The sequence below is a fragment of the Parasteatoda tepidariorum genome, chromosome 4 (genome assembly GCF_043381705.1).
Source record: "Parasteatoda tepidariorum isolate YZ-2023 chromosome 4, CAS_Ptep_4.0, whole genome shotgun sequence".
Classification (NCBI taxonomy): domain Eukaryota; kingdom Metazoa; phylum Arthropoda; class Arachnida; order Araneae; family Theridiidae; genus Parasteatoda; species Parasteatoda tepidariorum.
Genome location: NC_092207.1, coordinates 60406687 through 60421395, shown reverse-complemented (window position 1 = coordinate 60421395; position 14709 = coordinate 60406687). Strand labels below are relative to the sequence as shown.

The 14709-nt window shown below is 26.8% G+C and overlaps 1 protein-coding gene across 1 annotated transcript in view; it reads left to right on the top strand.

The window, feature by feature from the left end:
* LOC107436707 (RNA polymerase III subunit A) overlaps window positions 1-14146 on the top strand; it is a 45212-nt gene extending 31066 nt beyond the window's left edge. Inside the window, exons 27-39 of the mRNA XM_071179916.1 lie at window positions 1236-1354; window positions 1432-1514; window positions 2371-2463; window positions 2547-2642; window positions 3292-3443; window positions 4788-4874; window positions 5166-5360; window positions 6456-6555; window positions 7528-7600; window positions 8595-8694; window positions 10657-10725; window positions 12233-12368; window positions 13964-14146. Of these exons, the coding sequence (XP_071036017.1) occupies window positions 1236-1354; window positions 1432-1514; window positions 2371-2463; window positions 2547-2642; window positions 3292-3443; window positions 4788-4874; window positions 5166-5360; window positions 6456-6555; window positions 7528-7600; window positions 8595-8694; window positions 10657-10725; window positions 12233-12368; window positions 13964-14046 (1386 nt within the window). The 3' untranslated portion in view covers window positions 14047-14146. The remainder of the gene's footprint in view (window positions 1-1235; window positions 1355-1431; window positions 1515-2370; window positions 2464-2546; window positions 2643-3291; window positions 3444-4787; window positions 4875-5165; window positions 5361-6455; window positions 6556-7527; window positions 7601-8594; window positions 8695-10656; window positions 10726-12232; window positions 12369-13963) is intronic.
* Window positions 14147-14709: the final 563 nt, after the last annotated feature.

Below are 14709 nucleotides of genomic sequence, written 5' to 3'. Positions count from 1 at the left end.
GCCAGGAAATCTTGCTAAGAGCAGAGCAGTGCAGAAAACTTTTAACTTTGGTCTTTTTCTTAGATTTTGACATTTTTTAATGTATTGTGTGATTAATGTACTGATCATATAAATTAATGTCTCACTAATATAACTTTTTGAACAAATCCTGTATGATATGATTCAATTGCAAACATTGCATCTTTTAATCATTTTCTTACTGTTGAATTGATCAGATTTCTTTGTTGTCAAATGATCTGAAGCAAATTTTTTTACCCTTTTTTTGGGGGGGGGGGAATGTTTGAATCTTTAAAAGGAAAATCTTTAGAATGACAAAGAGTTTTAATAGTTGTTCAATTTACCACTGCTAAAATTTATTCTTATTGCGCTATTTATTCCACATATTGTGTTATCATTTTAAATTATTGGATCGCAAATTGTTGCAACGCGCACTTCCATGTTACGACAATTATTAAATGTTTGTTAGTACTGCTTTTTCTCAAGTTCACGAATTTTTCCTAAAACTAAGATTTGTGAAGAAGTTTGATATGTTTGTAAGTTTTTTACTTACATTTTAATAGCAATTAATACGTTTCTGAAACTTTAAAATCAATAGTTCAAACTTTTGAAACATTTAGGAGATTATGAGAATTGGGAAACCATATAAAAGCCTGTATCCTGTGTATGATAAATTAATAAAGATACCCTAAAGTCCAAGAAGAAGAGAAAGTTTATTGAAATGAAAGGATAACCAAGGATATTACCCTTGACAAGGAAATTTTTTTAATTCTTTTTATTCAGAAAGATGTGGAAAGCTGGCTAACAAATCTTTGATAAAGAACAAAAATAATTTAGCTATGTACATAATTTTGTACTGAAATTCTGTTCTTCAGAATAAAAATATTAATATCGCATACAGTAATCAAAAGAAACAAAGTTTATGCTCTTTTCATCATCAGCATGGGCACGACAGCCCTTTGTGAGCCTGGGCCTTCCTCAGAAACTTTTCCCATTCTGCCCTTCTCCCAGCAATTGATTTCCAGTTCTTTACTTTTAGGATTTTCAGCTCTTTTATATGTATTATTTATGCCGTGTCTTCTTATGCCTGCATGTTTTGTGGGGGGGGGAGTATTTATGTTATTGCAAAATTTCTCAAAAATTTTATTAAAATTTTGATTTTTCCACATGCAAACTTGTTATTATAATTATAAATCATTCTTATTTGAAATGACAAAAACTGCATTATGTTTACTCAGGCAAAATATCCATACAAAGAGGAACTTCCTTTGGATGATGAAACTTTGATTTCTTTAAGTGATCAATTAATACAAGAAGAATTAAATGAAACTAGTGAACCATATCAATTGCAAATGAGGTAAAAATAAAAATTATATAAATTATTAAATTTGTGTTTAATTATCTTAAAAGATTGCTAAAAAAATTTTTTTTCAGGCATTTCTTTATTGATCAAGCTAACCGTATCAAAAAATCCAGGCTGCAGTATAAAACTAAACCTGGTCGAAATATTCCTTCAGGTAATTACTTTTAAACTTCTTTTTTTATTATGTTAGTCAGACTGTTTGAATTCTGAAAAGAAATCGAAATCGTGAACTTTTCAAAGATTAAATTCTGTATCTAGGAGTGAAATTTTTTGAAGATAGTTTCATTCTATTGAAAGTACCATACCATAGTTTTGAGAGCTATTGAAAAAATAAGACTAAAAACTTCTTCCTATGTGAAGTTAAAGTTTAAAATTATGACAATCTATATAGTAGAAAATAGATGTTTAATTACTAATTTTATGTTTAAATGATCTTAGCTCAATATTGGTTCAATAGGTTAATTATATAATCTTAATTTAAAATGTGTTATTCAATGCATCATTTGCGTTACACAAAATTAAAACTTTTAGTTAGGAATGAATGGTTAGTCTTTAGCTTTCACCACACTTTGGATTAATAGATGTTGTATAGAATTATTATTAATTTGGTTTTAAATTTAAAAAAAAGGAAAAAAAACCTATTAAAGAATTATTGAAAAAGTGTTTAACAAAACTATTTCACTTCATTAATAATTTATTTAATATCCATTTCCAAATTTTGTTCCAACAAGTTCATTTCATTTAGAAAACATTTCTATTATTAAAGTCATTTTTTATTTGCGTCTTTTATTTTTATATGACACTTTTTGCTTGTAACATTTTATGAAAATTATTCTTTAAACAAAGTTTTTTAATAAATGAAAAATTTTTGTTAAATACGCTAAAAAACATCATTGATTACTATAAATTAAATTATTATTATATGGATCTATGTTTATATTTACTGACTTAATCTATATACTATATCTCAATTTAACCTAATTTAAAATTAATGGGAGAAAAAATTTCAGTTTTGTACCAGCTTGAAAGAATAACGGAGTCTCAACTGAAAAAGTTTATTGAGTTTTGCAAAGAAAAATATATGAAGTCTTTAATTCATCCAGGTACGAATGATACTTTTGTTTTGAAGTTGTTTTGCAATGCTCCATTTATCTTAATTGCATAATTTGGTATTCTTCCTTTAAAGGTGGAGCTGTTGGAGCTGTATGTGCTCAAAGCATTGGAGAACCTGCGACTCAAATGACTTTGAAAACTTTCCATTTTGCTGGTGTTGCTTCTATGAGTATCCTTTAATTAATTTGTTATTTCTGAGACAAAAAAAAATATTTAAACTTAGGAATTTTTTTGTTTTGTTTTGTTATAATGTATTATTTTATTTTTAAGAAATCTGTTTTGAAACAATTACTTTGTGAGAAAGGTAACTAAATATATGGCATAATTATGTATGGAAAATAACGTAATTTTTTTCAAAAGTATGTAGTGTATACATTCGAGCTCTGCATCATTAAGATTGAGCCTTAGGTCATGAAAATCCAATTATTAAGGCAAAAGGTATTAAGGATGTTCAGGTTTTGATTTTGAGCACATAACATTTTGAGTTATTATTATTTTACCTTAGTCTTAATAAGCTTAGGTAGATATTAAACTGAAATATTTTTAAAATACTGTTTATTCAATTCAATTTAAAGCAAGTTATTATCTAAACTGCAAATGTAGTAACACAATATAATTTCATAGTTTGAAATCAAAGTACTATGGCTTAAAAATTAATTTTTAAAAGGAAAAAAAGCGAGTTGTATGCTAGGTGCTCGAAAATAATAAATAGCAATTTAACTGACTTACTAATTTAGAAATTGTTTGTCATCTTTGGTTTGATATTTTTCCTTTTTTTTATTCAAATTGTGTTTTTCCTTAATTTTTCTTGCGTTAAGATATCACTCAGGGTGTACCACGTATTGGAGAAATTATCAATGCCACCAAGGTTATAAGTACCCCCGTTATAACAGCATTATTAGACGAAAATGATGACTTGGAATCTGCCAGGCGAGTCAAAGGAAGAATTGAAAAAACAACTTTAGGTGATGTAAGTAAAGTGTGACTTCTTTTTTATATTAATTATTTAATCAATGTTTTTAAGTGTTAACTTTACTTGACAGACATTAATAATTACCATGTGATTTTTTAATGAACATTACATCAAGATTTGAAACCTCTTTTTTTATGAAAGAAAAATTAGTCCAGAAATGTTCATTTCTTGCATAAAATATTGTTATATAACTTTGTATTATGAAATGTGTAATTTAAACTTTTATTTAATGAGATACAATTACAGAGGGGCCAACGATTATGATTTCCTAATTATAATTACTGTGTTACGGTTCAGTAACAAAAATTACGTTATTGGAAATTTCCTTTAACACTCTGTTTAAAATAATTTTTTTTCCTCCTTAACTACTAAAAGTTATGCAATTTTTTGGTTTGCAACTAATCTACTATAATATTTTCCTACTCCTTAAGTAATTCTAAAAACAATAAATAAAAAATAGAAAAAAGAAATCTCCTCTTTTCCCTTTCCTGTTCTAAACCTTAATATTTTCGACATATAGATAAGCAAAAGAACGTAAACTTCAATTTGTAATGCTGTGAGCAAAGATATTTAGTGGTACAAATGAAAATCAAAATCAGAGCTAATTCTAATTTAACAAAAAACTGGAACATTTGATTCTTAATAATCAATTTAATTTTATCAATTTATAATAAAATATGAAGTCTCAGTGTTGTATCTTAATTTTTAATATGAAACTTTTATATTACTTTTTTATATTTAATAGTAATTTCATGCTAAATTTTATTAATATTATGTACCTATATAGAATTAAGCAATATACACACCTCAATATTTTGCTAATTTGAATTTTGATTACTGATAGCTAGTTTGGAAAGTTAGCATCCCTACAATTATTACTAAATGTTTATTTGATATATATTTTCCTTTAAAAAAGGTTTTATTTCTGTTAAAAAATATATTATTTTTTCTTAGGAATGGTTGTGCCTAGCAAATATGTATTCTGAAATTTTGTAGATTTTCAGGAGAATCTGAAAAAATTAAGATCTTTTCCGGGTTTTCTTTTTGTTAATGCTGAACCCTGTTATACTTATAATTCCCTTTAGATAAATGTATGAACAGTTTTAAAAGCTTACACTTCAGATGTGGACATTTATGCAGCAATAATTTAACTATGCATTTATCTATATTTTTGAAATAAATTTTTAATTGTATATTGATTTTTTTCAAAAAAGTATTGTTCTCTTTGTACTAGTAATAAAAGAATATAAAAACAAATTATTTTTTTGTGATGTGTCCTCATTATTTATTTGTGTTATGTCTTCATTATGTGATGATAATGTTTTGCAATTGTGTATTTAGGTGTCTAATTATTTGGAAGAAGTATTTTTACCTGATAGCTGCTTCATATTGATTAGATTAAACTTAGAAAGGATTCGCTTGCTTCAGGTTATTTACTTTAGTTTATTGCTATTATTATAATTATTGTTATTATGCAAACAATAATGATTTTTTAATATATCTGTTGATGCTAGAAGTGCCATCTGTTTATAAAATAGAAAAGTATTTGGTGTAAGTATGTGTTCTGAAACCGCAAAGAGGTTTGTAAATATTTCAACCATCAGAAATTAAATAAACTTCACAGTTTATGATTCTAGTGTAGTGATTTATTTAGAATAAAGACACTAACAAACTGAGCTGTTGTCTAGACCAATATTGATATTTTTTTACTGTGTTTAGCTCGAAGTAACTGCTGATACTATAGAACATTCCATCCTTACATCGAATATTCCAGAAATCAGAGGAATAAAGCCACCTAATATAACGGTTCATTCTAATGATGTGATTTTAGTGAGGCCTTTTGATAGCAAAAGAGGCAGTCATTACTACATCATGCAAGTGCTCAAAAATAAATTGCCTTCAGTTGTTATTCGGGTCAGTATTTACTTCTATTTAGTGAAAACATTTTATTTTTTTCTGTATTCTAATGTTTATTGTGTTCTGGATCTATTTATTTTAATAATTAATGCATGCATAAGCACTGATAAAGGATGGGAAATAATTTTAAGCGAGGTCTAACATTTCTTAAAACTATTTTTAATAAATAAATCTCTATAGGGAAAATTTTGTATAATATTTTGTAAATAATCTTCAAAAGAAATTGAAATTTTAATGAAAAACAGTTCTTATTGAGTTACTTTTTTTCCATTTGGAAAGATAGTTTGAAATAATTAGATATTTTAGTGAACTTTGTATAAAATAATACTTTTTAAAAATAATTGTTTGGGTGTAAATTTTTTGAAACTCTTTTACTTTTCTATTTTTTAATAAAAATTTTCTATATTTTATGACTTACAAGTAAAATCAAAAGAAACTGTAACTTATTCAATTAATTTATGAGTGTGTTCTTACATTTAGATTTTTCTCAATATTTAGGTATAACAAGTGTGTAAATTTTTTATTTCATTTGAACTAACAAAGATAAATTAATTTTCTTAAAATGAGTAATATTTTATAAAAAGAAAATGACATTTTTTTAATAATTCTGAGCATGTTCAAATATGGGTAAGCCATCTGAGGTATGTTTAGGGGACTAACAAAAAATTTAAATTGCTGTGTTAAAATGCCAGACTACAAGATAAATAAATCATTACAAATGTAAACCAAGATATGGAAAGAGAAACATTTTTATATTAATCCATACATTTAAAATTTTAGTGTGATTATTTGTTATATGTTTTAACATCTTTTTTTTAATATTATGGTTAATATTGTAATACTAATAATTTTATATGAGGAAAAATATTGTTTCTACTGCAAAATTTTAGCTCTTTAAATGAAACTTCAAACTATTTTATATTGGCTGTTTAAAAATATTTGATTCACTTACCCATATAAGAATTTGGGTAAAGATACAATGCATCCTTCATTAATCCTGATTGTTGCCATACTATGGCAATTGTTGATTGAACATGGTGCTGTTCTCATTATCTGCTTTTATAACATTTGTTTTTATATTTCTTATTTTAGGGATTTAAATCTGTTTCCCGAGCATTAATACATTTAGAGGGAGATAAATATAACCTACAAATTGAAGGTGATGGCCTGGGCGAAGTGATGGCTACTCAGGGTAAAATTATTTCATTTGTGCATCTTTTTCTGTTCATTTAAAACTATTGTGTATCGTCCAGACATGCTCTCAAATCTAAAAGAATAAGACAAAACGGTTAATTTTTCTTTTTTAGAAAAACTGGGAAACAATACTAGTAATAAAACTATTTATCGTTAATATATATATATGATTTTTTTTTAAAGTGCAACTAGTTAAAATGTAAACTCTTTCTAGGAGATGATTCTAAAATGGTTAAAAAAAAAAAATTCTAAATTGAAACTGTTTAAAATAAAATAATTAAATGAGTTATTTTCTGAATGCACTTTCATTTTTCTTATATCAAAAAAGTGGGAAAAAATTATTGAGTATCCTCTTGAGCAAACATATTTTTATTTATTGACTTTTAATAGTGACTTTTAATAATTTTTGTAAGGTATTTTTTCTCAACATTGATCAAAAATATTTAAAACTCTTTTTCATACAAAAGATAATTGAGCACTTAATTTATACAAATTATTTTTTATGTGTCATTAAAATTATATTACAAAAAAAAAACTTGTTACATTTGTGTAACTTGTTAAATTTTCATAAACTTTTTAAATTGGTATTACAAATTAACAAGAACAAAACTAGAAAATTTTGAATTTATCTTTCCAAAGAGCATGTCAGTACATAGGCTTTTGTAATTTAATTTGATCATAACTTTAATTGTGTAGATAGGTGTAAAGTTGTTAGATGAGTGTTTAGATGTAAATATATCGAACAATATTATTATTAATTTAGAAATTATTTAAATTTTAGTGAATTTATTATTCTAAAAAAATTCATGAATGTATCAATGTGTTTGCTAATTTTTTGTATAATTTTTTTCTTTGTATATGAGTTTATAAAAATATAGATTATGTATGTTAAAAAATAGAAAAATTAGCAATGATAAAAAAGTTCTTTAAAATGAAATAATTAAACAAATGATATAAACAAATATTTTAGGCGTCCAGTGGAAGTCAACAACTTCAAATAATATTATTGAAGTAAAGAAATATCTTGGCATTGAAGCTGCAAAGTAAGTCACTTTAAAAACTTGGATATTATTAATTTTTCATAAAAANTGTATATATATATAAACAATATAAAATGATAACCTTATGCTACATAATAGTTTAAGTTAGTCTTAGGTTTTTCTTTCTCTTCAGTCTAATTATTATTAAGTCTATTTTTTTTGTTACCTTATTGTGCCTTTTTTTTTTTTTTTTTGACATTAAGTCAAGCGTGCAAGCTCATAAAATGAAAATCTCGAGAATGACATATGTATTTTTCTACACCAGTAGATAAATAATCATTATTTAAAGCAAAGTGACAAAATGTTCACACAAAAAAAAGAACCACTTAATGCTCTAATTTTCGAAAAAATTGGAATTTAAAAAAAAAAAGAAAAAAACTTAGGTCAAGTTTGTTTGTATACAACAATATCAGGGTGTCAAATTTCAACTCTGTAGTACACATTTCTGCAAGCAGTAGAGCGGTTGATGTAGTATTTTTTGCAAGATTAATTGTTGATGATTCTTGAACTAAAAATCCAATCACAATTTTTTTTATTCTGTCGTACATTTTGTGTTCTGTTTATACATTTTTTCACAATACCTTATTTTTTATATCCATAATTACTGAATGTGTATTAAGCTTTTTTTTAATTATAATTCATAATTTTTTCCATTCATTAGCTTTGTATGTATTTATAACTTTGTCCAGACTTTTTATACTAATTCCTATCACACAAATAGTCAGTTTTAATATTTTAAATTGTACATATATGTCTTAATTATAATTTTTATTAATTTCAAGCTACAGTTGCATTGCTTCACACAGTTATGAAATAACTTAGCAATTTAATGATTGTGCAAGTATTCGTATGCTGCTTTAAAATGTTTTATTTATTTTTTATACTATGCAACTTAAAAAAATATATTGTGGCCCTACATTATAATTTTGTATACCTAAGTAGAATCGCAAATAATTTACTATTTCTGACAATTAACTACAACTTTCATTTGTTATAGATCAACTATCATCAGTGAAATTCAGACAACTATGAAGCATCATTCCATTGATGTAGATAGAAGACATTTAACTTTACTAGCTGATCTCATGACATTTAAGGTAATATTCTCAACAAAAATGCATTTTCTAATCTTATGTTCTCAATATTATGCATAATACTTTTTTTATTAAGAATTTTTCTATTTCCTGTTTTAATATTATTTTCAATTGTGTTACAACTTTTTTAAAAATATTGATAATAAAGGATTATAGTTTTTCAGTTTTTGAAGGTAGTTCGATAAACAAAAATAACTATATATATCTTTTCATTTTTTCTTATTAAGATCCGTACACATTAATAATGTGTATAAACATTGTCTAGTTTAACTGATCATTCGACAGTTATTTATTTAACTTATTTGGATATTAAACAGAGTTTTTTGAAACTATGGTCTGCCAATCCAAGAAGTCCTTTAAACAATTTTAAAATTTTACTTTGCATGAACAAGATATTTTCTGGTATTGTTATGTAGTATGTCTTTGAAACTGTTATTGAAAAAAAACTTAATTCAAACTTTTGGTTGCTTCTTTGGAAGTACAACATGAATACTAAACTATAATTACTAAAATTCTTCATTAAATATTAAGAATGTTGAAATACATACTCAGAGAAACTAAGATCTGGTCACTATCTATTTTAATTTCAGATCTTTGTAATGTAACAAATAACAAAAGCTTTAGACCATTTTGCAGCTGCAAGATAAGATTGGATTAAATACAATAAAACAAAGTTAAACTAAAAGCAATTGAATTGGTTTTCTAGCTCAATTCATAAAGCTTTCTGATTCGTCATCATCATTGGTATGACAGCCCGAGATGTTCCTTGGCCTTCTCTTGAACATTTATCCATGTTCTTTTGATTAATCAGAGTGCGCTAAATGCATGAAAGCTGAAACATAGGATTTCACCCTCTGAGCATAAGTCAAAGCTTTTTCCAAAATTTCAGCTGCTGGCTTTCCTGTATGAAAAAATGCTCCATGTTATTCTATGCAAATGAATTATGCTGCAAGAAAATTTCAGTTTATATTTATCCAGATGCTGAATATTTTGAGGTTTTAAAATGTAGTGTCACTAGTATACAATTAAATTGGCTATAGTTTTAGCTGAAATAAAAATATACAGAAATTGTTTTTATGTTTGGTATGTGAATTAAACTAAAAATTTAAGTTAGAGTTTTGTGATAATTGATCGAACTTTTTTTTTTTTTGATGCATTCATTATCCATTATGATGCATTCATTTGACGCAGTCAATTCATGTAACAGTAACTCATTGCTTTTTTTTTTTAATTGTATTTTTTTTTCATTTATAGCCTATACCAGGGGTGGCGAACCTTTATACACCAACGTGCCATTTTTTCTAAAACAATTGTTTAATGAGGTCATAGACGTGCCGTCAAATAATTTTGACTTCGTGATTATTGGGAAAATAATAATACTAAATACTATCAACTCAAGAAACTCGTTACTTACATTTAAAAAAAAAATTTTTTTGCCAAGTCTTAAAACAACTTAAAGTAACATCAGTGTGACTTCCGATGCTGCAGATTCGATGACAAATAACTTATATTAGGTTGTAAGATGTTAGTTTAAGCAGGACTGTTAATTTTTTTTTGCTAGTTATTTATTGTTAGCTTGCCTTTTATGGTTATTAATTGTTTTTTTTAGCATTAATTTTTAATTTTTTTATTAATAATTGTTTATTATTTTCTTTGTTTTTTGTGAAATTTAATTTAATTGTTACATGTTCTTCATAATGTAATAACATTTGTGGAATAACAATTCATAGTGTAAAAACAATTGTGATCGGTGGCGTGCCCAAAATATTGTGTCTCGTGCCATAAATGGCACACGTGCCATTGGTTCGCCATCCCTGGCCTATACATATATAATATTGACATAACTAAGGCTTCTATTAGATTTGCATATTTCATAAATATTATAATTGGAATTTACATGTTCAATGTGAAAAGTTATTAATGAAATTATTATTGATTTTTTAAAGTATGCTTGAATGTTTTTAGGGTGATGTACATGGAATTACTCGTTATGGTCTAGCAAAAATGAAGGAAAGTGCTCTTATGCTTGCCTCAGTAAGTTCTATATTAACCATAATTAAAATATCTTCATACGAGTACAATTCTTTATTAATATTGAAGAACTCATATTAAATCCTTTTTTCTTTCTATGCAGAAATATTGTAGTAAAATTTTTCACATGACAAAATTTTTAGCACATTTTGAAAGTTTGTGCTCTAAAGTTTTAGCGAATGTTATCTAGAATTTTTATAAACTAATTACTATTTTAAAAGTTTGCTTTTTTGTGTTTTTTGTTGTTTTATTATGTAAATTTTCAAGTCTATATTGTTATTTTTATTATTGCTTAAACATTTATTTCTATTTATTACAAAATTCTTGTTGTAACTACATATTAAAATTAATATTAACTTTAAAATAACTTAAGTATAAAAATAACAGTAATTCTGGAACATTAATTTTGAGCTTTTAAAATGAGCTAATAATGTTGATAGTACAATAAAATTTCAAAAACTTATGTAGAAAAAGATAGATGTAATGATTGCATTTAACTTTGAGTTACAAGATTGTATGCAAATAAAATTAGTGTGTCAATAATTATTCCCCCAACATATTATAATTTCCCCAACATATTTATTTTTGCTATCAGAGTCAATTTTTGGATAAAGTTATTTTGAAAATTGTATTTTTGTGTGTTAAACATGCATATATGTTTCTGTGTGTAGATTAAGATATGCAGTGCTGTATAATTGTATAGGGTCCGGTTCATTTTGTCAACTCCACCTCTTCTACAGATGATTTTATTGAGAAGGTAATTTCGTTGACAGGGTTTTCTTGTGGTCAGAGTTGTTTTGTCCACAAGTTATTTCATCTACAGGGTCATTTTGTCAACAATGTCATTTGCATTTCTTCGTAATTTAGTATATTTTTACGTGTCTAGACAACAAACATTGCTTAAATAAGTTATAGTTTTTAAACATTGCTTAAAGCAAACTTTGTGTACTTTGTTGCAATTGTCAGGAAAAAAAAATTTAATTTTAATTTGTTTACTCCTTTTGTTGTACTAGGTTATGTTGTAAAACCTGAGCCTCTGTTTAATTTGTGTTTTAGTAGTATTTCTTTCTAAGACTGTTTGTTTATGTTAAGTCTTAAAGATGATGTATTTTAGATTTGCACCGCAAAGCAACGACTATAATTATTTCAAATGATTTCCACTTTTTGGTCATTTTTCTTTTTTATGAAATATTGAATCCGATATTACTTGACATTGAAATAATTTTCAAACTGAAAATCGTTTTTTAATCCTTTGTTTCAATAACTTGATTATTAGTTGGGGTGAGTTTAACATAAATTGGTATCTTCCAGCTAACATAATTTGTACGATCACATTACTTACACCCATTCATTCCTATACAATAAATTATTGTTACAATGTCTTGTACCTACCCTTAAGTTTGTATCGTGAATTCGGAGCCATCCTGTATGTTTTGGTCATTTGTATGCTTTAACAAATATTATACTGCTTCAATACTATCTTATCCAAAATTTTCTTCATAAATTTTAGTTTGAAAAGACTGCTGATCATTTATTTGATGCTGCCTATTTCGGCCAGGAAGATTCTATTGTTGGAGTGAGTGAAAGTATTATTTTAGGAATACCCATGACTCTAGGAACTGGTTTCTTCAAACTCCTTCATAAATATCCTTTCATTTTTGACATATTTTATATTTAACTATTCAGTAATTTGGAATTAGTATTAAAAAGATCTTGCAGATACTTAAACCCCAATTTTCAGGGGTAACTTTTTAGAAAAAGCTAATGGCCAATGCATGTGTTAGTATTTTTATTTTCTTCTGCCTAAATCGATATTTTGATTGCATTGCCAACAAAAAAAACACTTCTTATCAATGAATTGGGGGGGGGGACTCCTTTTGACAAACCTCAGAATGTCCATTTTAGAAAATGAATTTATCGTTTGATTTTGTTTCTTATGAACTACTCTTATGAAAATTTATTCTTTTATAATGGATAGAAATTAATTTGCAATGTGATGTCACCCCTTTTTCCTACATCACTTACAAAGAAGTACGCGACTCGAAAATTCTCATTAAAGCAAACCTAATCTTCAATTGATGAGCATGTTTGAAAACCTTGGATGAAATATAAACAAGCTGCTTAATCTGCTACTAGCCAAACCGCGAATACAAATAAGTTGGGAAAAGTTTTTGTTAGTTTTAAAGTAAATGAACTGAAATTAAAATGGGACATATTTTACCCTAAGGGCAGATTACGTATAGTTCATTCACCAGGACTTGGCACTTGGCTCCACCTCCCCGGACGTAGAGTTCATTTCAGCGCGGGAAAGAAAAAACATCACCGCACTTGAAAATGAGACAGGCCTTAATGCCTGCCAAACGCAAACAGTGAATTTTTTTCAGTCCCTTCGCTTATCATCTGCTATTATACCTTTCGTTATGCTAGCTAATTAAATATATTTTATAGTTAAAACCGCTGTTTTCCCATCATAATATCTCAAAAAGCACAAACTATTCATTCAAGAGGGAGAAATATCATCAAATTTATAAACATTTAATTTTTTAAAAATGCACAGGGATTGCGAAATAAATATTTTTCTCATACAATTGCCAAATAGCATCATTGTTCAGGATTGTTCACATCCTTCTCCCAAAAATAACAAAATTGCATCATCGGATACCATGTGATGAAGGCGGAGCCAAGTGCTAATTCCTTGTGAAAGAACTATAGCTCCTTAATTTAAGCTTAACTTTGTTATAGTAGGAATTTCCAAGCATTTACTTACCTTGTTAGCACTTTTTTCAAGTTAGTCTTTTTTTTTTAAAAGGTATTAATCTTCAACAGTTGTTTTGACAAGGTTGTCATGGGTTCTATACATTTAAAATAGTTGTATTAAATTAATGTTGTGCAAATTTAGATTTTTTTTTTCAAAACCACTGTATCATTTACTGTTATTAAATATGAAGAGTTACATGAAAAGTTATATCTGTATTATACCTAGCCTCCCCAATCTCAAAATCTGGGGCTTTACCCATAATAATCATGCAGAGTGTTTTTAAAAAAAGTAAGTATGAAATTCCTCGTTTACATTGTTAATTTAGCGCAAATATTGCATTGTTTATTTAGCGCAGAATAAAAAGCTCAGTGACCTATTATCCTTCAATAATTTTATTAATGTGTGATACTTTCGTTATTTTTTTTTCTTTTGTAAAAAATCTTTTATTTATGTGTGCAGAATTTTCTTTAACTCGCTTTACATCCTCCATTGCACCTTTACCACCGAAGAAAAAATTGCTGTTTGACAATCCTGAATTTCATCTTCCAGAATATGTTTCTACATGAAGTTGAAATCTGCTATTTAGAGAACAGTTATATTTATATAAACTGGATTGTATAATATCTGTAAAAAGTTTTGTAAAAAATAAACGAAACAAGAAGAGAACCTGTCTTTACTTTATGTCATAAATCACGGCATAAAAGCTGATAAATGTTACAATTCAATTTGGTTTAAATGTCTGCATATTTAGCGATAGTCCGTAAGATGTCAGTAGCTTTTCAGGAGGGGTGGGACCAGATTAAATGTTTAGAGAGAGAGAAAATGTGGAATTGTCCCATGGGACTTAATAGCGTCACTGTAGATACTTTGGGTGCATATATAAACTTCATTGGTTCCGAATATTTGTAAATTTCATGCTTAGTAAAATTTGTGCATGCAGGTAAGTTTTATTTTATAATACTATTTCTGAGTTTACTGCCAATGGATCTTCTGGCTTTTAAAGCTTGTATTATTGCTTTATTAGGATGGTCATCCATCGGGAATTTTAAAGAAAAGTTGTATTTTTCCCCTCAATTTTTTGTTTTTTTACCATCTATTATACCCACTTTTATATGGAAATTTATCGCCTAACGGTCGAAATATCATCATCTTAGCAATACTTTGCTTGTAAAACAGCTTGCGCGATTAAATTTGTCAAACTAGATAAGAATGCCATATGAAACTGTTGC